Source organism: Carassius auratus, chromosome 47 (assembly GCF_003368295.1).
Source record: "Carassius auratus strain Wakin chromosome 47, ASM336829v1, whole genome shotgun sequence".
NCBI lineage: Eukaryota > Metazoa > Chordata > Actinopteri > Cypriniformes > Cyprinidae > Carassius > Carassius auratus.
In genome coordinates, this window is record NC_039289.1 from 5,343,077 (window position 1) to 5,367,728 (window position 24,652).

A 24,652-nucleotide genomic window follows, 5' to 3' on the forward strand; every position below is an offset into this window, starting at 1 on the left:
ATTACAGAGTGCCAAGACATGAAGGGACTTGTTGTGACATACTGTATTGTATCAAAGTTGCAAACACAAAGTCTTTTATCATCAAATAACTATATAAGAAAACCACTGTCCCAGCTTGCAAAAGTTGAGACCTGTGTAAATGGCTAACATAATACAATGGCAACATGCTTCTCTTAAAATAAACATTGAATGGCGTTCACGTCAGGGATATAGTAAAGTAGATAATAGAGAGAATAGTAAAAAACTGGAAAAACCAAAATATAGGCAACCAAAAACTAAAGTCATTTTAGATTTTGATGGAAGAGTACCAAGACAGACATGTTTTTTTTTTTTTCTGTGGAATTACATGCATGATAACACGTGTAAAGCAAAACAAAAAATGGTTTCATTCTGACTTCTTTTAGGTTTCCTCTAGTTTTGGAAAACACTTCAAGCCAAACCTCCGCATCAGATATCATGATTAGACAGAAGTTTGGGTACTTACTGGTTTTCAGATTGCACGGTACAGGGCGAGCTGTAGCTCGGATGGGAGAAGCTCCAAGGGTTGTTGGCAAACACGTGGCTCTGAAATAGAGGAAGTGAAAGGTTTGGAGGCAAAGTTTCTAGGTGATAGGTAGAGATGTACCACTATTAACATTTTTGCTGATTTGGCTGAAGACAGTCAAAAAGTAGATAAAACTATTAAATATGTCGGATAATCAATAAATGGCTGATATGAGAATTTTATATTAAAGGGGTCATATTATGCGATTTCAATTCTTCCTTTCTCTTTGGAGTGTTATAAGCTCTTGGTGAATGAAGAAGCTCTGTAAAGTTGAAAAGACTTAAGTCTCAAAACCAAAGAGATATTCCTTATAAAAGTTAAGACTCTGCCACACCCGCCTAAAACGGCTCGTTTAAACACGCTCCCACATTTCTACGTCACTATGTTGAAATGTTTGCGTTATGCCGCCCAAATGTTCACGCAAAGTAAGAAAGTGTGGTTTCAGTAACTGCAGTTAGTGTTGAAGCAGCCGTGTCAGGGAGATGCTGTGTGTATCTAGGCGAAAGCAAAATCACTTTATTTGGCCTTCCGAAATTAGATGCATTTAGGAATTTATAAGATGAATTACAACAGAACAGCAATGCATTTTATGGATGACTGTTTGGTGAATCCAGGAGAGGACGTCATTCTGACTTTGCTGCGACAATCTAGTGCTTCTGAATCAGCTACTGTAAGTATGTTTTGTTATTAGTTTAAGTATTTGCGATTGACTGTTCAAATGTGGAGTTTAGCGTTTTTTTTATGTGTGTGTTTGTGTGTGTTTGTGACAGAGAGAGGGAGAGAGAGGGTCACATCACAAAATAAAAACTATACTAAGTGGGAATGGCACACTGAAAATAAAATAGGAACTAAAACAAAAATAGCATTTATAAACATTACAACTTTGAGTGGAGCCGAGTATAGCATACATAAAAATAGCGAGTAATTCTGTCTGTATCCAAAATCTGTGTCTAAAAGTCAAAAAGTACACTCGTGATAAGATCACCGTAATCCAAAAGTGTCCAAATATTTACCCTACACTTCCTTTTTCCATTTTAAACCACCTTATTCTTTGAATTGTATTGAACACTGTCACAATATAAGATACATGATAACAGTATTTGCACAAAAAACGGCAAGAAAAAGCTGCATGGCTTATCAGGAATTGCGTCAACCAATTGTTAAAATGACACCCGTGACCACAAAGACGTCATTCTGTTACCCACACACACCAACGTTTTGAGGTTTTGCTAGATATCAGAGTGAATGACCCGAGTTTTTCAAAAACGAAACATAAACTACATTATGACAAATAAAAGAGTGTTCACTAGGAGCAGTAGCTTAGTCGTCACAGCAAATGTGCTTTTATACCAACTATGCTTATATCCCTGTGCTAACAACTGTGACTCTATACCAATTTAGGCTAGCAACTGAAAGGTTATAGATTAAAACATTTTTGATTGGTGCGACCAAAATAAAAATCCTCTTTTAGATGCTAAGACATGATGCAAAATGAGAGGCAAATTTAAGAGAGTTACCATAGGGGGTGCCAGGATAAACCCCCCGGCATCCAGCTGATGTCCGTCTAAATGTGAAAAGCTGTGCCCGTCCATGGCAGGCGGAATGGAGAGCGATGGCATCAGACTGCAGTTTAGTACATGACGGCCGAAGCCCACACTTTTTAAACCTGAGCAATCCGGTCAACGTCTTCTCACCATGACCTGAGTACACAAACACAAGAGACACAGGACGTCCATAACGGTGGAAAAACCAGTGAGTGAGCATGAAGAAGCAGCTAATCTGTCAGTGTTTAAGCGTCACATTCATCAGTGAGAAATACCCTCCAATGGGGAGAAAGCATGTAAACTCAAAAAGTCAGTTGGAGCAACATGAAGGCAATTACACATGGCACAACTGTTATTTTTAGATGAAACAGACCTTAAAATAGTCTATTAGTTAGTTCCTCTCCAGACACTCTGAATAGATCTATTATCATCATTAGAGGAGCGTTAAGTTTCATGCAAGTCCTATGAAGGCTTTTATTGACTAAGCCACCTGAGACTTGTGTGACGGCTCTTATGTACAAAAGGATAATACCTGAATAGACTTCCTAGAGAGGATACAAAATTGAGACATTTTGAGCCACAGAGCAGTATAAATTAAGGGAATAAACAACTTGGTATCACATGAAGGGACAACGATTATTACACAAGGGAAAGTCTCTGAAGCGTGAAGCACAAATTAACTTGCGTTCCTTGTTAGGAAGTTGATAATATACCAGAGAACAGTTTAAAACACCATAAATATGAAATACAACATCATTCACAAGGTGAAGCCCTGTTCATAGCAGATCAATATTTTCATTGCATTGAAGCGGCGGGTTTTCATGCATAAAAAAAGTGACATATAACGGTAAATAGGAACGCAATGACACAAAAGGTAAGAGAAATGGTTAATATTAATGCCTACCGCAAAAAAAAAGTCTAGGATTATGAATGCATTTTGTTATTCTCTACAAAAAAAGACCAGGGACTTAAGGAAGTAAACTAGACTATTATTCTTTAAAAAAACACTTAATCTCTGAGGTTTCATCCATATTTCTTATGCCGTTGAATGCTTGGGCAGTCAATGCATCTCAGTAAGAGGAGGTGTCCATCTTTTTAACCCCCTGCCACAAAGGACAATCAATACTGATTACTATTGAGTTCCCAAATGTCCTCTTCCTGTAAAGCACAATTATCTTTACTGGAAGACAGGGGGAAAAAAAGATGAGAAAGCGACCAGGATAGAGATTTTCATTGAAACGAAGCGCATATTGGTTTTATTTCACATAACATCCAGATAATAGAGAAAAAGAGAAAGAAAAAAAAACTAGTGAAGGCAATAAAACTGGGAAGTTCAACTGAAACCTGAAGGAAGCATTAAAGGTACCTGACATTTCTTTAACCTTTCTAAAAACATTACCAGAGAACAATTGCTGCCTTGTGACTTGTAATGTCACAATGTGTTGCATCTACACGCATTTTATTTCAATAAATGGATTTGTTATTTAGGAGGAAACTAAAAATGGGGCGAAAAAGTCATCAGTGGTGGAGATGAGAAGGGGGATTTCCTTCAAGAATGAAGTAAATTCTTCGGTTTGGCCTCCAAAACCATCTAAACACATCACATTTCAATAAATGGATTTGTTTTTAGGAGGAAACACTAAAAAGAGGACAGAAATGTCATCAGAGGCGGAGACAAGATTCATTTAAGAAAGTAGAAAATCCATCAGTTTGACCTTTAAAACGCATTATATTTCAATAAATATATTCGTTTATAATGATTTTAAAAAAGTAATTACTTGCAGAGATAAGAAGGGGGAATTCCTTTATGAAGGAAGAAAGTTATTTGATTTGACTTCTGGCCATTTATTTTAACTGACTGATATTTAGGAGGAAACACTAAAAGTTTTGGTGGAGATGAAAAGGACGGAAAAAAAAGGTTTGGTTTGGCCTGCAAAAACCTCTAAAAGTGTATTATTTAAAAAAATGGATTTGTTATTTAGGACTAGACATGAAAAATAAGACTGAAAAATCATTAGACGCGGAAAGTAAGGAGAAGGAAGAAAGTAATTCGATGTGGTCTCTAAAAAAGACATTGTGTTTCAATAAACTGATTTGTTATTTGGCAGTAAACACTGAAAACAGGAAGGAAATAGTCATCACCGGACGAGAAGGGGGAATTCCTTCAAGGAAGAAGAAAAATCCTTTGGCTTCCAAAACCAATTGAGATAAACGAACTAATGTTTCAGATCAGGATTCAGGACGAAAAGTGTCCGTCTGATAATCACATCAGAGGCTTGCAGATGATGTGAATTACAGAAGCTTAGGAGATTATTTCATGACCTCAGCCCATGAGAGTGTTGCCACAGCAGGGGCGGCCTGCGGCACGGGACCCTGACAGATGCCTCACGCAGTTCCTCTAATCTTCTCTGATCTCTAGCACCGCCCTTCTGTTGTCCACTAGAGGCTAGAGATGTCTTTCACGGAGTGGGAATAGAAGACAAAATACATGATGTGAGGGGAAAAAAGTCATCAGGCTTGCAGCATGGTATGGATCACCATCAGGGGTTTCCCATGTTCTCCTCAAGAGTTACTTAAGGACACCGCTCACATTCTGATGTGTCACGGTGAGCGGGAGCACATGGAAGTCATCTAAACTCTGGACTCTGCCACTCATCCTCATGAGGGAAAAGCTACAGATTTCATCAGTTTGGGGTTCCTGATGTTCTTAGAGCAGTGTGCACCTCTTACGTCCTAATGAGAGACAATATCTGGAACTCTTTTTGTAGGGATTCAGGCATATAATCAGCTCTTTAACTGATTTAGAAGAGTTTAGCAAACATGACGGTTTTCGTCAACTATCTTTGTCACTGTTTGCTTTATGTGGTCTGATGTTAAACTTGAGTTGTATCATTTTGTCCTTGTTTGCTCTTTGTTTATCTCAGTCTTTCATCTATTGGTGAAGGTCTTGTAGGGTGACTATGTTAGGAAGAGCCAAATGAGTGCGAGTTATCGGGCTGCAAAGACAGAATTCAATGGGTTTCACATGACTGGCTGGGAAAGCAGAGCTTGCAAACTCAGGGCAGACAATCCCAGGAGATAGAGGAAAATCATGCTGACACTTGTTTGGAAACAGTCGAAGATAATGCAATTAGAGAAACAAACTAAGCATGCTAAGTGCGGCCAAACGTGTTTGCAATGGCAAATCCAGACACATTGATTGAGACATTAAATATTCAAGAGAGGAAAAAGTTACTCTGGGTGCTGTCACATTCAAACGGCACAAGATTAGTAGGGCAATTACGATAAAAAAAAAAAACATTAATCTTTCTATTTTATTTAGTTCAGCTTCCTTTGTCTAGTGTATTGCTATGTTCAGAATTATGGCCAGTGTTGATAAGCTAATAGTAATTAATTAGTTATGGCCGATAATCAATTTATAGTCAATTTTACATTATAAATGTTATGAAGTTTACAAAGATGTGGAGCTGACAATGCACGATAAATTATCGCAATAAAGAGTCGGCTCGCATTCGCCTCAGGAATTTGAATTTTATTCTGTTACGGCTGTACATCACAAAGAAACATTTATATAATGCCCGCCCACGTTTTTCATCGTGAACAACTTGCGAAGTAAAATTTCCTCGTGATTAACAGCATGCCAAGAAGACCCTGTATCCTACGCTGTGAGAGTAAGTTTTTAGTTATCACATTTTATAATTACCACAAAATTGTTAACACTTGATTCTAACTGAGAAAATCCTGCTCCAGTCATGCTTGTGAATCCATCTCTTGTCCATCACTCAATTCAACCATTTCTTTATCAGACTCCAGCTCAAATTGGTAAGTGATACCATCTTTTCTATGTACTGAAAAAGTCTCTAGGGCTGTCATTCTGTCATGGCAATGGGTGTGCTACCGTGCTGTATGCTGTAGACCAATCCAGAGCCAATCTCTCTACTGCTCTGGACCAATCACAAAGGACTGCGCCATCTGACCAATCACAGCAGTGAGGGCCCACGGTTTAGAGAGACAGATTCTTTGAACTGCTTCACACGAGTCGTTTACAAATCATTTATAAATTAGGTCAAACTAGATTAGTTTTTTGTTAACGTGTTTTTTGAACTTGCATGCATGTAAGCCTGTTTTAGGAGACTCATAAAACAATATCAGCAACCTTAAAGATGGCATAATAGGGGGACTTTAAAGAAAAAAGGATTTCTAAAGGATCATGTGACACTGAAGACTGGTGTAATGATGCTTAAAATTCAGCTTTGCATCACAGGAATAAATGATATTTTTTAAATATTTTTAAATATAAATCAGTAATTTCAAATCGTAATAATATTTCACAATAGTACTGTTTTTTTTCCTTTTTTTTTTACTGTACTTTTGATCCAATAAATGTAGACTTGGTGTGCATGAGAGTCTTCTTTCAGAGACGTTAAAATCACAGTCCAAACTTTTGAATGGAAGTGTAGTGTGTGTTTTCAGACATTTTCACGGGACTCGACATAGAAATGGCTCAACTGTGTTACATTAACTCAGAATCAGAGAAAGTATATTTTAGCACTGAACATTTAATTCTGGTGGAAAAATTAAAACAGTCAAGTGAACGATTCAAAGTGAAACCGCACAAACCACTGAATGGAATGGCTAGTATATCTTACAGATTGTTCCGGATTTCTGTGAATCATCTAAACAGCTGGAGGCAAATAGTAACCATTGAAGAAGTAACAGTCAAAATGACTAATTCAATTGAAAAATACACTACTTAGGCTGTATTTCTATCATTCAACCCAGCCTTTTATGATCACGATTACAGGCAATATTGTCTATCTGGGTGGGACATTTACTATTATTATAAAGCATCAGCAGAATGAATGTTATGAAGTCACTGTGAGTCATACCGGGCTTTCATTTCATTGAAGGAGAGAGCCATCTCAGAGGTTTACCAATGTCATTCAGAACCTGAGATCAATGGAGGCTATTCAAAGCTAGACCGCGTTAAAAGGGATCTGCGTAGCTGGTGGCTTTATAAAGTCTTTTTCCAAAAGTCTCAGTGATTAATTTTGTTCAGCATGTCAACAACATTAAATATAAATTAAAAAGAAGGAAAAATGTGGTGTTGAAAATGAGAGCAAATTGGAGCAACTGTGTAGTAGTAAATCTTTCAATATCAGTGAAGCTAAAACCAAAAAGGTCCCATTAATGTTTGGTTTAAAAGTTAGCAAAATAAATCTTATAATTTTATTATGTTTAGGCACCAGTATAAAACAAGTCATGGAAATTTAGACCACAAACTTATGTTAATTAATGATTTACCTATTTTATCATTTGAATTAATGAACATGAACGTAATCAACTTTTGGAGGATGTCTCCATATTCAAGAAAAGTAATTCAAAACACAAAAACTGGGGATTTACCAAGAGGAACATTTAAATGACATTTGTATAGATGAAACTTGAAAAAAAAAAAAAGTAAAAAAAGAAAAAAAAAAAAACCCTGGTTGCATTCCCTGGAGAATGTTTAGATTACACTTTCATAACAAAGAAATATTTTCTTAAAAGGATTGTTAGAGGATATTTGCATAACAAGACTGGCTACAGAACAGATGTGGCATAATTTAAATGAGCCACCAACTTATTGCAGAAAAAGCTACAGAATTCACCAGTCATCGGTGATAGTCAAAGCAGCAGTTTGCAAAATGACATATTATTAATATAAACCACATATTAATTATTTACAGGGGTGCACATAAGTGGTACGCAGGTGTGCAAGTGCGACCACAATAAAAAACGCGATGGGTAAATAAGTTCAGATCACTCATTTGCGTACTGACATTGTTGACAGCTGTTAATGCACGATCACTGTTTTAGATCGGCTAACTGTAATACTGTATAAGATTTCCACTCAGACTGAAAGCATAAATCAAGGCTATGGGCTGCAGAGCAAAATGCAAAACTGGCATTTCATTTCACCCGGCAGGGCATACTTACGTGCCAGTACCCCGCCTGATAAAAGCTTGCTGATTTTAGGCTTGAAAAAAAAGGGAAAAGAAAGAAGTTAATAGCACTGTATTTTAAGAGTAGTGTAATTATTAAAATAAAAAAAAATGCAATAATACTATTATCACTATTAACAATTATTTAATTAAATAATTTTAGTTATATTTTTACAGTTATATCACACTATGTGAAGTTTGAGTACCAAACCAAATCTCCAAGGTGCTCTTTTGAGAACCAGACCAAAATACTTATGTGCACCCCTAATTATAGTTATAATGAGCAGCCATGAAAACCCAAAACAAGGTACCAGACATTCAGAAGCTGATCTGCTTTCGGTTACGCCTAAAATAATCCTATGGGGACACAAGCGCATGCTGCTTTTTCTTTCTCTTACTGGACTGTCCGCTGTATTACTGTCAGCTGCCGCCCTTTTCCAGGACAGCTCTGACCCAGATGCACAGTGTGACGCTTTCACGATTCCCTCCAAACCCAAGCAACTCTGGTCTGTCCTGGCCTTCATTTCTGCCCGGGGTCACGAAACCAACACTGAACCGCACTGCTGCTGATTTGACTAAATGACAGAGCGAAGACTGCATGCAGCAAAACAAGCCACATGCACGTTCCTGGGGTGCCGTCAAAACCGAAAACAGACGTCATTTCCATCCAAAGGAAAAAACATTACATAATATTACATAGACTGTAAAAAGAGTCCCGGGGAAACCTAATAAAGGGCAGAAAAATTCAGGGATGGATAACCAAAATACCACTGACTTCATTCTAGAGGTATGTGTTCAAGAAGAATAAGCCGTTGCATTGGTGAAGCGATCTGATTCAAGTAAACAAGGACTGTTTCATATAGAGAAACTGATTGAGCGGCCAGTTATGGGAAAACTGGGGGTGGACAAACCAGCATGAGATTTTGAAGCTAGTCTTCCTGTCCTCAAAACAACTTTCAACATCTCTCAATAAAAATGCTTTCCACTAACCACAACATCATCGTCACTCCTGTTTCTGTCTTTATCTTTCCACATCAGACGGGTTACCCAGGACCCAAGATGTGCCAATCATGCCTTGAAATTCCATTGACTTCCAGGACAGACGTCACAGGAAGTACATGGATTGCTAATCAGCGGATGTTACGACTGACGATGGAGATGTCACAGCTGTGGTGTATGTGCTCTGAATTGAAAATTCAGAAATTCCTTGAATGCACATTCCTTGTGCACAATCAGCGCTCAGAAGAGGAACCAGAAGAGTTTTCAAACCAGAAGGCCACAAAAAAAAGTGAAAAAGTGTAAAAAACTAATTAAAAAAATGTGGGGAGGGGGGGATAATTTAAATAATAATAAAGAAATACAATAAAAATAAAATGGAAAAATTATTAAATAAAACAATATAACATAAAATAAATAGATTATAATAAAAAAAACCAACATTCCTGAAATTTTATAACAAAAAATAAACTGAAACCAATAATAAAATCTAATAAAAATTATTTAATAAAATAACATAAAATCATACACAAAATAAAATATAAACAAACGTATAAAATCAAATAAAAATTATATAAAATAAAATATAAAACAAAATAATACAATCAAATAGAAAATAAAATGAAAACTATATAAAATAATTTAATTTATTTAATTATGAACCAAAAATAAAATATAAAACTAAACAATAATATCAAGAGTAAAATAAAAATTTATAAAACTGAATAAAATAAAATAATACTTTTAGATGTACACTGACTCAAAACTAAAACCATAAATCATCCTTTTGGTCAAGCTTGATACAAATTCTGTCAGCCTAAGCATATCAGTCAGTTGAAATGCATGAATGAGATTCATTAAATACATGGAAAAACACTTGTATAGCCAAACGGAAGCACGAAGGGGCCACAGCCCATGTCCCAAACTGCTATCTTGAGGTAAATCACTGAAAGAGCTTTGTACCCTCCCTATACTACACACCAGAGCCTTGTGCACCAAACTACAAACTGGCTGTTTGAATTAAACGGACAGCTCTGAGCCAAAACTAACAAAGAAACCTCTAATAAATAACCAGTATCATGAACTAAAGTGCATTAAACTGTCACATTTGACCATTATTTGTATTATTTGTACTGTTTCTGGGTGAGTTTCATTAATAATAACTATATAATTCTTCTTTATGTTAATTAAATATAATACTTATATAAATATATATAATGTTTTTGTCTTCATTTTTACAAGATTAAGCTATGGTTTCCTTTTTTTCTTCCTGTTAAGAAGAGAGCAACAAGCTTCTAAAAATATTGGGCAATAATTCATCAGTCATGCTGGATGACACAACATCCTTAAGAAAAATAAATAAATAAAAATCAGTTACATGTGATAATCATCTTATCTTGCAGCAATAACTTAGATGAAAAACAACCAAGGAATAAAAAAAAAAAAAAACAGAAGTAACTTATCTCAACAAATAGGTCTACATTAATAGAAAAACTATATTATTAGTAGTAGTAGTTTATTTTATTTTTTAGTTTGGGGGAAAAAATAATATTCACAAGTTTTTTTTTATATATTTCATTTAATACATTTTAATGTATTTGATTAAATATACTGAATATAAAATTAATTTATTTTAAATAGAAATTAATTTAATAAAATTATAATTTAAAATATATTCATTATGCATTCAAAATGACAAAAGAATCCTTTAAAAAGGATTCAGTTTCTTTATGCTATTGGTGCAATAAGTACCAGATACGCTCAAACTTTTGTCTTTTGCATATGGTATTCTGTCTTTTCAAGACAAAACATGGCCATAATTGCTTTTGTTTCCCTCCCCATGTAACCGTCTAGAGTCTAGACAAAGTGATGTCAGCTTGCGTCATCTGGAGGACAAGAGACTTCTAATTGAGCTTCTCTACAGTCCACACTCTGCTGGGAAAGAAAGATGAGAGAAGTTTGCTTGACTTCTGCAGTTACACAATCTGCTGGGCCCACATATAAATACAAATAACCAGAATAAATAAAGACATAAACACTATTATATTCCCTTCTCCAATTTTTTTGTTTACTGAGAACGAATGACAGGGAATGGGCCGTGATCCTCCCCTTCATCGCTTTCCATGGAAGGTCTAGTTTGCATCAGAACAATTCCGTGGAAACATAATTCCCAGAAATGACTCCATTCAGAGAAGTGAAAGACATACAGTTAAACTAATTTATTAGACGCAATATGCCACTTATTTATTAGTGGTCTGAGAAAAATCACTTGGAAACGAAACTAAACAACAACAGGCTGATGTATTTTACAGTGCAATAGGAGTTCAGACAAGCCCAGCTCTAGCCTGAAGCACTCTTGGTTTTAATATCACTCATCCCTTATTAATAAACATATTTCATCACCTAAATTAGAAAAGCCACATGTATAACGTTCATGAATGGCACTAGAGAAGCACTGAACATACTGAAAATATTGTCAACTCGAAGGCAAGACAGATAAGACAGAAATGAAAACAGAAAGTTTAACTCCACTAATAGAGGTCGGGATCGTTGCGTCACGTCGCAATGCATTGTGGGAATCGCGGTACAGAAGTAGATGTACTGTATAGTAGGCATTAGGTAACGTTGGTCATTTGGTCATTAATTTTGATTATTTTTTGGAAAATGGTTCAGTATTGCTGTATTGTGAACTGCTGTAATCGGTTTCATGATCGACAGGGCAAACGCCTCGTGAATCATATTAGTTTTCAACATTTTCCTACTTGGAAAAAAAACACAAGGTGTCTGAAATCACCAAGAGGCGTCAGATGGCTTGGGTCGCCACTGTACGGAGGGAAACCATCACCTTCGATAATATTATAATAAATAGTTATGGTGAGACATGTTGTGTATGGTCTCTCTCTCTCTCTCTCTCACATACACACACACAAACTCAGACACAAACACATTACGTTTTCTCTAGTTTTTGGCCAGTAAGGGAGTCAGTTTAGTGTCTGTATTTTTTGTTTAAACATTTTCTTTTGACCCAATCCTGAACTTAATTTGCTTTTTGATATTTTTGTGCTGACTGTATTTAACAAATTTGAACAACTTGTTTAAAAAAAAAAAAACTGGAACGAACTTCAAAATAGGAAGTTAAGCGTCTTGTTTTGGTGAATGGTGGGTTGTGTCTGAGGTGAATGTTCGTCAATATTATACCGGATTACAGAACTACCGGAGGAAAACAGTGGATTTTTGCAAGTAGGCTATGATAGGTGAGTAATTACTCCTGAAGTGTAACAAACCCGAATAGACAAGCTTCATAGCTCGCAGAATCTGATAAGTGTGTGTGTGTGTGTGGCACCACTGATGCTTGGTTAATGTTAACATTTCCTTAGTGAAAAAGATTGTTTTCTCCACGTTTAATTTGCAGATCCATTTATGATCTGCAGGTGAGCCTCCAGTGACTTTTTAAAAAGTGAAAGTGAAATTTTTAAATTGATCGGAGGTGTAAGCGCTCACTCCACAGACCCGGTAGGATAAATTATCAGGGAAACTGAGGCTTGGTAAACTTTCATGTGTTCATAGGGATCGATTCCGCCTACAACCTCTTTTTTTTTAAGTAGCGTTGTTTGGCTTCATTATTAAGTTTGTCCGTATAGGTATAGGCAACTTTTTTTGTCACGTTCTATAACTTTTTCTGGAGACTGGCTATTATCTTATTACAAACCTGCTTTGCGATACCTCTAAAATGGCCGCCGTTACCCACAATGCACCATTCCATGACGTCTACGCCCGAGCTCTATAGAAACGTCAACATAATAAAAAAGTAATTATTTTAGTATTTTAATCTGTTTATTAGCAATAAAGTGGTCATGCCATATTACACAACACGAACTTACCAGGTAACTTAACGTACATTCATATATTTGCCTCACAAAACTTATTTCGACCCTCAGTTACTCTTTATAACAGCAGTTATGATATCTAAACTAACTATTCAAACTAAAAATGTTATAAACCCAGTAAGACACAAAACAACAATACATTTATGACATTAAACGTTAAATAAGCTTACGTTTTCGTAACTGACAAACTCAAATACGTTACGCGTATGTACTGCGCATGCGCCCAACGATTTAGAAACCGGTACACAAACAACTCTGAAAACTCTTTGACAGGAACAGGACTTAAGTCTTGCTTACTTGATTAAAACCAGCTCTTGAATATATTTCCCAAGTCTTTTCCCTCGTTTGACGCCTTGTGAGTGTTGAGACAGAAAATAGCCCTGTTTTTTCTCAGCTCGTCACACTTGAAGCCATGTTGAACTGAAAGCTGATACTTCCGCGGCCGCTTTTTACTGACACGTCTGACTGGAGTGGACGCGAATAACGCGACGCGTCGGTCAGGAATCTTACGTCTACGCCCACTGACCAATCACTGGCGACGTTCTTATCGCCGCGTGAAGTGATTCGTGGATTCTAAAGGGAACTTTGTAGTTTCGCGTTTGTGTCGCGTCTCTCACTCCCAGACGCATCAGACTCTATTATTAACAAATAAAATAACGAAATAGTCGTTTTTTGTAGTCAGGTAGTCTTGAATTAAAATATTTTTTCTTTACATAATTGTATGATGTTTAAAATCTGTTTGAGACTGTTTTAGGTATGAATAATTTCTTCGTTTGTTGCGCGCCCTGGTGGATAGAGAGCTAAATAGCCGTTTTTTTTTTGTTTTATTTATTTTTTATTTTTTTTTAATCTCATATAGGGTCAATACTCTATTCTATTCCATTCTATTCTAAAATATTATAATAATTAGAAATTAAATTAACTAAAAATCACTAAATCACTGCAGTTACTTTTCTTAGGGAGCATGCAAACCAACAGGTAGACCAAATTTATGAATTAAGGAATAAGTTTTGTTTGGCTCGATTATTATTTTACAATAATGCAGCCTTCACAGGTCCATTGTAAACTCAAATAAAAAGATCAGATCTTTTTCTAATGACTTAAAAATCTTCACAGACATTGCAGATCCTCAGACAGATTCGAGTTTAAGGTGTTCACACAGAACTGCAGTCAGCTGAATGAACAAAGGGGCCGTTCACAAGCATTTGCCCTTTTTAAAAAAATGCAATGCAACAGCATTAAAAACAAAACGCATAAGGTCAAGTTGTAGGCTGTCTTGACACGCCATTTTAAAACTTCAAGAGACACTGAAAACAGTCAAACTAGCACAATAGTCAACCTTATTTTTGGGGACAAATTTGTACCGAGGAGTGCGCTAAACCTGACAAAATCTCCCAAAACATTTGGGGTCGTGTAAAACTGGTATTAAAAAAAAGGAAACAAATTTCATTTAAAATTGTACAAATGCAGACATTTTTTTTCGGTGAGGAGTAAGGTTAGGGAATACGTTGGGATTATTTTAACTAACTTTATATAAAAACAATATAAGTATATGCAATATCCACATTTAGATAGGTTAAACGTGTGTGTGTGTCTGTGTGTGTGTGTTTCTATCCTGGTGGGGACTTAAACCTGATACACTGACTCATGGGAACTCATGTCACTATGGGTACCTAAAATGAGGTATAATTCAAGCTTGTAAAGCTAACATATTATTTATTTATTTTATGAAACGTAAATGAAAAAATTCCTAAGGTTTTCTGTTAGAGGATTGATTTAGGTGTAGATCGATATACTATACTGTTTGTACAGTATAAAATCATTACGCTTATGGAGAGTCTCCACAAGGATAGCAAACCAGACAGTGTGTGTGTGTGTGTGTGTGAGCATGTTTTTGTGACATATCAGGACACAACTTTGTATAATGGAATGGGTATGACACAGGTATTACAAGGAGAGGGTGACTTATGAGGACATAACCCATGTCCCCATTTTTCAAAACGCTTATAAATCATACAGAATGAGTTTTTTTGAGAAAGTAAAAATGCACAAAGTTCCCTGTGAGGGTTAGGGTTAGGGTTGGTGAAGGGCGATAGAATATACAGTTTCTACATTGTAAAAACCATTACGCCTATGGGATGTCCCCACTTTTCACAAAAACAAACGTGTGTGTGTGTGTGTGTGTTTTATTCAAGTACACTCTCTGTTGAACAGGACTCGTTTCGGCCAGTAGGTGGAACTGTCTGCAAGCAGCTTTCAGCAAATCGTCTTTGAAACGAACTGCTGGTGTAAATAAAACTTTTGACGAAATTGATAACTTATGTGTAACGTCCATACTTAATAATAACTGTGTACAGTTTACAGTGTGACGCTGCGGGACCCAGTGAGCCTTTATTACATTTATTTATTTCGCTTACCATGGATGAGAATCACGAGGGCGTGATCAATTTCATTTATGAAATATTGTCAGAATTGAATTTATATTGTCAGATCCTAATAAACTAAAGCTTATGTATTTACCTTTCAGATGATGTATAAATCTCAATTTCGAATGACACTTAAGACAAATATGGAAATTGGTGCATATACTTAATTTTCATCATTGTATACATCCAAATAAATACAAATGTCTGTCTAGATATTAATATGTACTTTTAAAGTATTTTAATGAACTATGCTAATAAAGCAGTGTAAATACCTCATGTTGTTCCTTCATGTCAAACTGCACTGAATGTTACTCCGGTTTGGTTTACAGTCCAGTAACAAAGTTAAATGCTAAGGAAAGGAGGATGTTTAACATAAATGTAAAAACCAAAATCAACAGTGAAAGTAAAACAACAACATAAACTGTTCAGGCCTGGTCCTCTCTCCTCTTGTAGTCACTCCTACTTTAATAGATTTATAGTTCGATTACACTATAGCTGTAATTACAGAATAGTATAGTGTACTACAGTAATGCTACTGCACAAATTCTGCGTGTATGAGTAATTATAGACCCCATAATAATTTAGTATGTCTAGCAAATACTGTTAACCCAGTAATCTACCAAATTATGTTAGAAATCTCCTTAGTCCACTTCACGAGGACATTCATAGAACAACACATAACCACACAAAAGCCTATTTGCCTGTCACGGCTTAGGCAGAGCTTTCCTTTTTTGGCACACAGGCATCTGACAAATTAGACCAAAAGTAAACACGATTATGTAAATGTATGACAAAATCAAATTATGTGCTTTTCCAAAAGCGCCTTTGTTTGGCTGGATTGTTCTCCTCCAATAACGCGGACCCCACAGGGCCATCGTGAATTGGGTTATGCACAATTTTTGGAGAAGGTGTCGTTGGTGAGTAGATGTTTATTTTTGACTATAGCACAGGAGACCTGTAAAATATTTCTTGACTTGCAAAGTCCCCAAGTCTTCCAAGTGTGAATTTGGATGATATATAGAATTGAACGCTGATATTGTTAATCTTACTTTTACTGAACTTGTAGATTCTCTTCTGTGGAGCCTTGGACTGAATAACTGAATATCGAACATCATGGTACAGGAGATATGCGTTTTTCTATTTTCCCTGACGGCTCTTGGGGTCCTTTATACCATGAACAATGTTCCAGCATTTCAAGAGTGAGTATTTTTGTAAGAATAACCTCTTTGGTCAAATCATTTGCATTGTTTAATAGCAGTCCATCTGTAGCTGTACTTTAAATGTAAATCTTATTTAGACACTGTTATGGAGAACATAGGATACAACAGAAGGACAATTAGTAGACTTGAAGACTATAGTGTTCAAATTGATTTTGCTCGAAACATGCTGAATTTAAGATTGTTATTCAAATGTCTCTTATTTCTTTAACTCTTCCACTTGAGGGCAGTGAAAGCATATGGTATTATTCACAAAATAACAGCCAGACATTGATTTAAATATGCACTACTATTTTAGAGACAACACAAAGGGATGTAGTCGTTACTAATAAAGAACAGCACCAATAGTTATTCATTTAAAATGTGAAACAACCACAGTCTCCGTTGGAGGCTTTATTGACTCTCATGTCGACAGTAAGACATGTTTTCTGTCTGAATCGCTCCTCATCCAGAAGTAATCATGTCTTATTATGGCAGGATGGTTGTCATGTGCTCTGGGTGTTAATAATTACACTTCTCGCTGCCAAACCATTCATCTCTGCTCACTCACTAAAGACTGGAAAGGAAATGGCCAATACATTTTTTTTTCAGTTTTTCCTTTAAAACACTTGTCTTTGTACATCGGTGTTGTGAGAAGGGACACATTGCTAACATTTGGCGCCCTGCACACTTCTGAAAACATCAAATGCGCGAAATGATTGACATCTGAGCACTTTTGACAGACTATGGTCAGGCAGAGTAAGTTTAATCTAACATTAGTTTTTACTCACTGCTGTTCTTGATATTTTGGATTTACAGGCCAGTGGTTATTCTGGAAATTGGAGTGGCTGTTCTTGTGGCAGTGTTCCTCTTGGTCTACCTCGCTACTCGCTACAATCCTCCTAAAGATCCTTTGTTCTATGGTACGAGCTCTGACATGGATTTGATTGGTTAACTCTTGAAATATGCAGCATATCCTCATTTCTTTCTGACCCTCAATCAAACAAATCACAGATGACCAGAAATATGATCAAGTCTTAAAACACATCCATCTGCATGAATTACTTCACACACTGAATGAAGCAATTTAAACTCTTTAGTCTCACAGTGGCATTTCATTGACACTGCAGTAAAGGTTCAGGAATATTCCACAACTGTGTGAAAAAAAATGGGAGGTATGTCCACTATTGGTGGATACACTTAAAAAACCAACCTGAAAAAATATACGCTTTATGAGAGGTTCGTTTGAAAAGTCTACAGAAGTGCCAATCGCTGAAGAAACACCCACAAAATCCCCAACTCAATGAACATAATCTGTTTTGTGCGTTGCCAAATCTTCTTAGTATTTGGAAACAATGGAAAATTGTAAGCTTTCGCAACATAATGCTAAAAAGATAGTGGTGTTATCATGGGTTATCATGTCATCTGGCACAACAAGTCATTCCACCTCTGCCATGATGTAATGCAGTTAAACTAAACCAAGACCCCTACGGATTAAAAGGGATTGTGGAGAAAAATGGGAAGTCAGAAAAACCAAGCGTGAGAATGTCAGTATCAGACTGTGCATCTGTGCTTGGTGGACAGCAATACAACACTTTTATTTGAGCCGTTATACGTTGTTTTCTGTCAGATACTCGTGGATGCTAGAAGAATGACACTGGACAATATCAAGTCTAGCAATCCAACCATGAAATTGGATACAAAAGTATTTGCTACAATAACACACCCGTCTTGGAAGAGTTCGCTTGTAAAAGAAGATTATTAAAGGAATATTTCTCCTAAACTGAAAGTTATCAGGTAGTCTACATACCATCATGTTAAGCTTTTTGGAGCTTTACAGCTCGTGGTCACCATTTCTCTATGAGAAAAAGAGCAGTTTGAACATTCCCCTAAACATCTCCATTGTGATCCATGGAAAATACAGTCATATGGTTTTGGAAAGACATGAGGGTGAAGTAAATGATGACAGATTTTTCATGTCTAGGTGAACTATTCCGTTAAATCTAAGTCGGAGCTTTCAGTGGTGACATTTACAGTCATTATTTTTGCCTCCACCCTTAAGACTTTTCCTTCTTCATGTCCCCTGCCACTCATTATTTGTCACCCAGACGCTTGGGAAATGCCACATGAGATATTAGCTGTCTCCGCAAAGTGCCCTTTTGGCACAGCTACACTTTAAACCTGGAAAAAGAAAAGAAAAACACCACGTGGCTCCAAATATCCATTTCTTGTTCACCCCTCCACTAGCAGATATCATTATCCTCTTCCACCTTGCCAGAAATCAATAGTTGGTAAGAGTGAAATCTTTTTAATAAAGAGAGCGGGAATAAAGGTAGGATAGTTAACTCTTGATATGGCAGTTGCAACATCTTATTAGTGAGTTTTTTCTCTCGGCACATCACAGAAGGCTTAGAGTTAAACATGAAACATTTCAATTCACTGTTTTGAAGGCGCCAAGGAAGAGCTGATAATCCCACTGGGGAGAGATGCGTTTTCTTGCAAAGCCTGCAATTAAAACTGAACAAAGTGACTGAAAATTTCTCTTTCATTAAAGACAAGAGCAGTTTTTTGCTTTCTGAGCAAGAAAATGTTCTATTGTTTGATTGCAAACCAGTTTTGAATGAAGTTAATTGTATGTGATATTTGCATACAAGAATATGTGGAAAATATATAACCATACGATTATGTGCCTGACTGTACAATATTCCACTTATTTCATCACTACTTGCCAAATACATAAATAAGTGTATGTTTAAATAAGAAGTTATATTGTAATCCTACTTGTACATTATATAGTCTACAACGTAGCTTACAAAACAGTCAACCAAGAAGACAGATATAAAGTTCAGCATTACTATCGATGGCCGATATTAGAAATTAGACAATGGAATATCACAATGGACCAATCTGAATCAAGTATTCAATAGGACCGCCCTCAAACAACCAATCAGAATAAAGTATTTCAGTGGGCTGCCCACAGCTGACCAATCAAAATCGAGTATTCCATAGGACCACCCAAAACTGACCAATCAGAATCGAGTATTTCACAGGGCTTCCCTCAACTGACCAATCAAAATCGAGTATTCCATAGGACCACCCAAAATTGACCAATCAGAGTCAAGTATTTCAGAGGGCTTCCCTCAACTGACCAATCAGAATCGAGTATTCCATAGGACCACCCAAAATTGACCAATCAGAATCAAGTATTCAATAGGACCGCCCTCAAATGACCAATCAGAATCAAGTATTTCAGAGGGCTTCCCTCAACTGACCAATCAAAATCGAGTATTCTATAGGACCACCCAAAATTAACCAATCAGAATTGAGTATTCTAAAGAAATATCACCACGTTAAAGACATGTCTCACACATGGCTCACTGACGTTCATACACTACAACATCTAAAGCACTCAAAAACAAACACATTTCAACACCAAACAAAAGAACAGAGTGTTTTTGTGTATACATAACTGATTTTTTTGTTTAGTTTTTGCAGAGTTTTCCTTCACGTGTGTCATTGACCTTACGAGTGCCCTAGAATACGATGGCTACACCTCAGGGTTCATGGAGTTCTACCAGAAAACAGTCAGTATCATGAAGAGAAAGACAAATTGATGTTACCCATTAGGCTACCCAGTGTGAATCTGTCTGACAATGGTTTTGCTGCTTCTCCAGGGGGAGCCGTATCTCGGCACACCATATGCTATCATGATGTGCTACTGGGACGGTATAGTGCACTTCATCATCTACCTGATGCTAATACACCGCATGTCAAACAGGTTTGTAGATTATGTCTAGTCTGTAAGATATTCAGTACTCAAAAATGTAACCTAGACTTAAAGGATTGGATAATAATTTTTATGGACTGGATCAAGTTGAAATAAGGTATTGAGACTATCTGGCAAAAACATGAGATTAAAGTACATGCTGGATTTTCCTAAATTAGTGTTTCCTATCATCCCAGGCAACAATACCGCACATTGGGTCTTTTTTGGGCTGGCTCACTGTGTGCCAACATGATTGTGTTTGTACCTGGAATCGTGGTTGGTGAGTCAAAGTTAAAAACGATCTCAAATTCCTGCTGAACACTATATAAGACGCTCTTCAAATGCAATATATATGCAGGTCAAAATGACTCAGAGATCAATCCTGCCTTCTGGCTCAACATGCCATTTCTGTTGGTGCCCATATGGGGAGCAGTTTCCTTGTTCACGAGGCCAAGGGATATGCCTCTTGTGGGTGCATCCAAGGTGAAGAACCAGACACCGTTGAACGTGGTCAGTGTTTAGTATTTCCCTTACAGAATCATGACACATTTAAACAATGGTGTTTGTATCCATCAGGCCGAACGTGAGCAGAAAAAAGCCTTAATCTGGCGCCCCCTGGATCTTCTCTTTGTGGTTTATCTAGTGGCTGCCATGGGATTCACTATCTTTAGAGGACTGGTAAATGACACCATACGTTTGCTTATAATCGCCATAATCCAAGAAACTCACATCTTTTTGCAAACAGGCCGTACTTGATTGCCCGTTAGAAATCCTCAACAGATACATGACGGAGTATGAACCATATCTGAAGGACCCTGTGGGCTTCCCCAAAGTTATGGTGAGTACTGTACATATTCACATACTCTCACGTAATCACATTCAGGCCATCACAATCAGGAAGATCTGCTCATGGTAGCCCTCAAGCATGCTTTGCTTCTCAATGCATTAAGCTTTATAGCATTAAGCTCCTCTAAATGACTGTACAGTCATTGTCTATATAGGTATTACTCATCATTAGCACCCAATAAGATGGGTGGGTTATTATCAAACTTGGGTAGTCCAAGAATATCCCCATTGTCTCAACCGAGCACAAATGGAAGTAAGGAAGTACTAAGGGTACCTTTGTTTTTGTTTAGATTGGGGTTTTAGCTAGGTCAACAGGTTATCAAAAGTCCTTGTTCTAGCTGGGACCCAGGCACAATGGTGGCCCATCGATCAGGACGGAGACGTGCTGTGAGAACTTGATAAACTAATCCCACCCATGAGTCCTGGCTGAGCCCCTCCGTCAAATCAAACAAGGAGAGAGTGTGATATGTGTGGTAATGCGTTTGATAAGGAACGAGGGTGGACAAACACGTATGATGTACAGAGGACACAGCCCTGCTTCGATCGCATAATACCCGTGCACTCAGGGACGCCCAGGTGTTGGTGAGAATATTTATGCAGCATGTATTGGGCAGGGTAAATTCAAACATGACTATAATAGCCTGTTATAACTTTCTTGATAGACACCACGTGCTATGCAACACAAACAGGCTCTGTTTAGAGTCTAATTGTGGGTAATGCTTCCATGTTTGTGTTTGTAAGCCTCAATGAGTATGAATGATGGTGTGAACTCAATGCAGTCGGGCCAATCTGTATTCAGCGGGAGTGCATTGCTGCGGCAGCGCTAGTGCCCCTGTGGATTGAGTTGGACTGCATTAATTTGCCATCAAAGCACTGGTGTGTAGTGTTGACACACAGATTGAAATAATACGTGTTGCACGGTGTCTATTCATCTCCAGATGTTGCTGCTCCTATTTCATGCGCTTCCAATGCTGGGTTCATTTGCATATGGGCTTTGCACACCTGGCTGCACTTGGATGCTTGATTGGACGGTATATTTCGCAGGTGCTATTTCACAGGTAAGACACAAAAAACTTCTCCGGTGTTGAGTCAAAGCTGTGAGAAGAAAGCAAGAAAACATCTGTTAGAAATGGTAAATGACATGTCTCAAGTTAGAAGCAACCGTTGAGGTATAGCCTACTATATTTCCTCCACAGTTTCAGGCAGAATCTTGAGATTTCTGTCTACTGTATGCTGGTGTTATAGGAAGGGACCATCAAACAGTAAATTTAATTTGTGAGGCATGGGCAGTCAGCATTCCTAATCAAAGAGCACCAGTAGAACAGGACTTCACTGGGGTTTCTCTAGGAGTTTCACTGTAGATCTCCAGCTCGACATACTAATGAAGGCCTCCTCAAAGCTGCGAGGATGTCATTGCAGTTGATCTACCTCCACTTACTCAGAAGCCTCTGAAAAAGAAGTTTTTCGATAAGACCTCATTGTGCCCCCATCATTGAACTCTACAAAAGTAAGATGTAAAACTAGATTCTTGCATTTTAATAAGCTTAATGTTTGTAAATGTTAATAAGTGAAGTTTGGCTGTTTAGAACTTGCAGACACAGTGCTAGCGTTTGTGTTGTTATGTGGATGCTATGGGGTGCATTTCCCAAAAGCATTGTTAGCCGACTGTGGTTGCAAGTTTCTTCACCAAAATAATCCAATGATTCAGTGTTTCCTGTAATCATAGTTCCAAGGAACATTTGCAAACTGTATCACACTTGCATGATTGGAACAACAGGTCTTAGTCTGTGGTTAAAAGCACAACATATTGTATGACATGTTTACTTAAATATATACAGCAGCGTTTTTGAATAGTGCACATTTGCATAAATATGTACGCCAGCGGTGTCCAATCTTGGTTCTGAAGGACCACTGCCCTGCAGAATTTAATTCAGAATCAGAATTCAAATCTATACGAAGTACATACTGTATGTTAACCTGATTTAAAAAAAAAATGAATGGCTTTCTGTTGTTTTTGTAACTGAACTATAAATAATTGAATCGATTCATTTGCAGAAGTTATTACTCCATCTGCATGTAATGTCCTTGTTGAACCAACATGATTTAAACAACAGCGATGCGACCAGTGTGAAACAGTCGTAGATTATTAGTTCATTTATCCAACGATGCATCATACCGTGGTGGTTAAGCAACACGTTACGTTGTTGTACGGCAAACAAAGCCCTGGGTGATTGCATATCGGCATCAAAGTGGCCAAAAGTGTAAATTATGCAGTCCCTCCTTGAATTTAATAGAGTGTTCGCCAGCTTTTTCATTTACCAGGTAAAAATGTGTTGATTAAATAAAACTCTCACCCACAAAAATAACATCTTGTGCTTTTGTCCACCACAGTGCCAGTGGACTCACATCGGAGCGTCACTGCATCCACGCACTGCAGAAATGTACAGGATTCCCATCACGACTCTGGTGCCCGTCCTCCTTCTCAACCTGCTGTATGCAGCTGGCCCTATACTGCTCGCCCTGCGTTGCAAACGAGAGCCGGACTACTTCCTTTCCATTGCACCTACGGGCCAAACGAACAATGAGAAGAAATTAAGTTAAACCGACTGAGAAAAACCAAAACATTGACATTAAAGGGATAGTTCACACAGGTATTGAAGTTCCGTCATCATTTACTCACGCTGGGTGAACTATTCCTTTAGAGAAAGTGCATTTCAAAACAGATTAACTGTGATTAATTGGCACAACTGTTAATTTGCTAATCACGTAGGTTAGGACCTTGCCTTTGAAACGTCTTAATGGTGTCAGTTGCCAGAGCTACGGCTGTTACTGAATTCTTCATGAGAAAAACAACTTTAAATTGCACGAAGCTGAGATCATTAAACCGTGGCTCATTCCACCTGTCTTGAGACAACAAGACCTTTAACACTGCAGTTTATTAGCCTTCTGTACTCCACTGTAAAAATATCATGTGCTGCAACTACAGTTTTCTTTTCTATCCATCTGTTCTATACAAATGTCATCTTTAATGTAATACATGCCAGAACTTTCTCTTGAATAATTGAATGGTCTCATGTGTAATAAAACTGATCCTACAAGATCTCCATCTGGATACGTTGTATGTATATGATCTAGTCAGCAGGGTTGAGTTCTACAGCTATAACCTTAAAAGCAATCCTTGCTCAGCAGCTTTTTCATGCTGATGAGGAGCAATGCACAACATTTCTGCTTGCACACACAAGCAGCGCTCTGTGTGGCATCAAATCAGTTCCAGTGGAATTAGAACAGAAATATGTCAAGTTACACGAGAAAGCTTAGCCTAGCGGATCATTTCAGTGTTGACATAGTGAAGGTCTTCAGTATATTCAATATTTCAGTATAGAAGAGACTGGGGTAATTGGGTTTATTTTTGAAAGAGTTATAAATAAGCTTGGACACATTGAACATTATTGCTCAGGAAAAT

At 37.3% G+C, this 24,652-nt stretch overlaps 2 protein-coding genes across 3 annotated transcripts in view; one reads left to right on the forward strand and one right to left on the reverse strand.

The window, feature by feature from the left end:
- Positions 1-13,433, reverse strand: part of LOC113064886 (protein strawberry notch homolog 2-like) — a 46,488-nt gene extending 33,055 nt beyond the window's left edge. The window contains exons 1-4 of one of the 2 annotated variants that reach the window (XM_026235878.1): positions 13,253-13,433; positions 12,778-12,849; positions 2,062-2,244; positions 485-564 (exon numbers count right to left, since the gene is read on the reverse strand). In XM_026235878.1, coding sequence (XP_026091663.1) covers positions 485-564; positions 2,062-2,163 — 182 coding nt within the window. In that variant the 5' untranslated portion in view covers positions 2,164-2,244; positions 12,778-12,849; positions 13,253-13,433. The remainder of the gene's footprint in view (positions 1-484; positions 565-2,061; positions 2,245-12,777; positions 12,850-13,252) is intronic. The other variant, XM_026235877.1, reaches the window with a different exon arrangement.
- Positions 13,434-16,176: 2,743 nt separating this feature from the next.
- Positions 16,177-24,289, forward strand: tm6sf2b (transmembrane 6 superfamily member 2b). Its single transcript, XM_026235880.1, has 11 exons — positions 16,177-16,298; positions 16,448-16,580; positions 17,397-17,500; positions 20,064-20,161; positions 20,252-20,355; positions 20,541-20,623; positions 20,702-20,826; positions 20,920-21,021; positions 21,089-21,181; positions 22,128-22,247; positions 23,581-24,289. Exons 2-11 carry the CDS (start codon positions 16,495-16,497, stop codon positions 23,788-23,790), a joined length of 1,125 nt encoding a protein of 374 aa, XP_026091665.1. The 5' UTR covers positions 16,177-16,298; positions 16,448-16,494; the 3' UTR covers positions 23,791-24,289.
- Positions 24,290-24,652: the final 363 nt, after the last annotated feature.

Coding starts and splice junctions, on each gene's coding strand:
- tm6sf2b (XM_026235880.1), top strand. CDS start 16,495: ATGGTACAGGAGATATGCGTTTTTCTATTTTCCCTGACGGCTCTTGGG. Junction 16,581..17,396: donor AATGTTCCAGCATTTCAAGA/GTGAGTATTTTT, acceptor TTGGATTTACAG/GCCAGTGGTTATTCTGGAAA. Junction 21,182..22,127: donor TGGGCTTCCCCAAAGTTATG/GTGAGTACTGTA, acceptor ATTCATCTCCAG/ATGTTGCTGCTCCTATTTCA.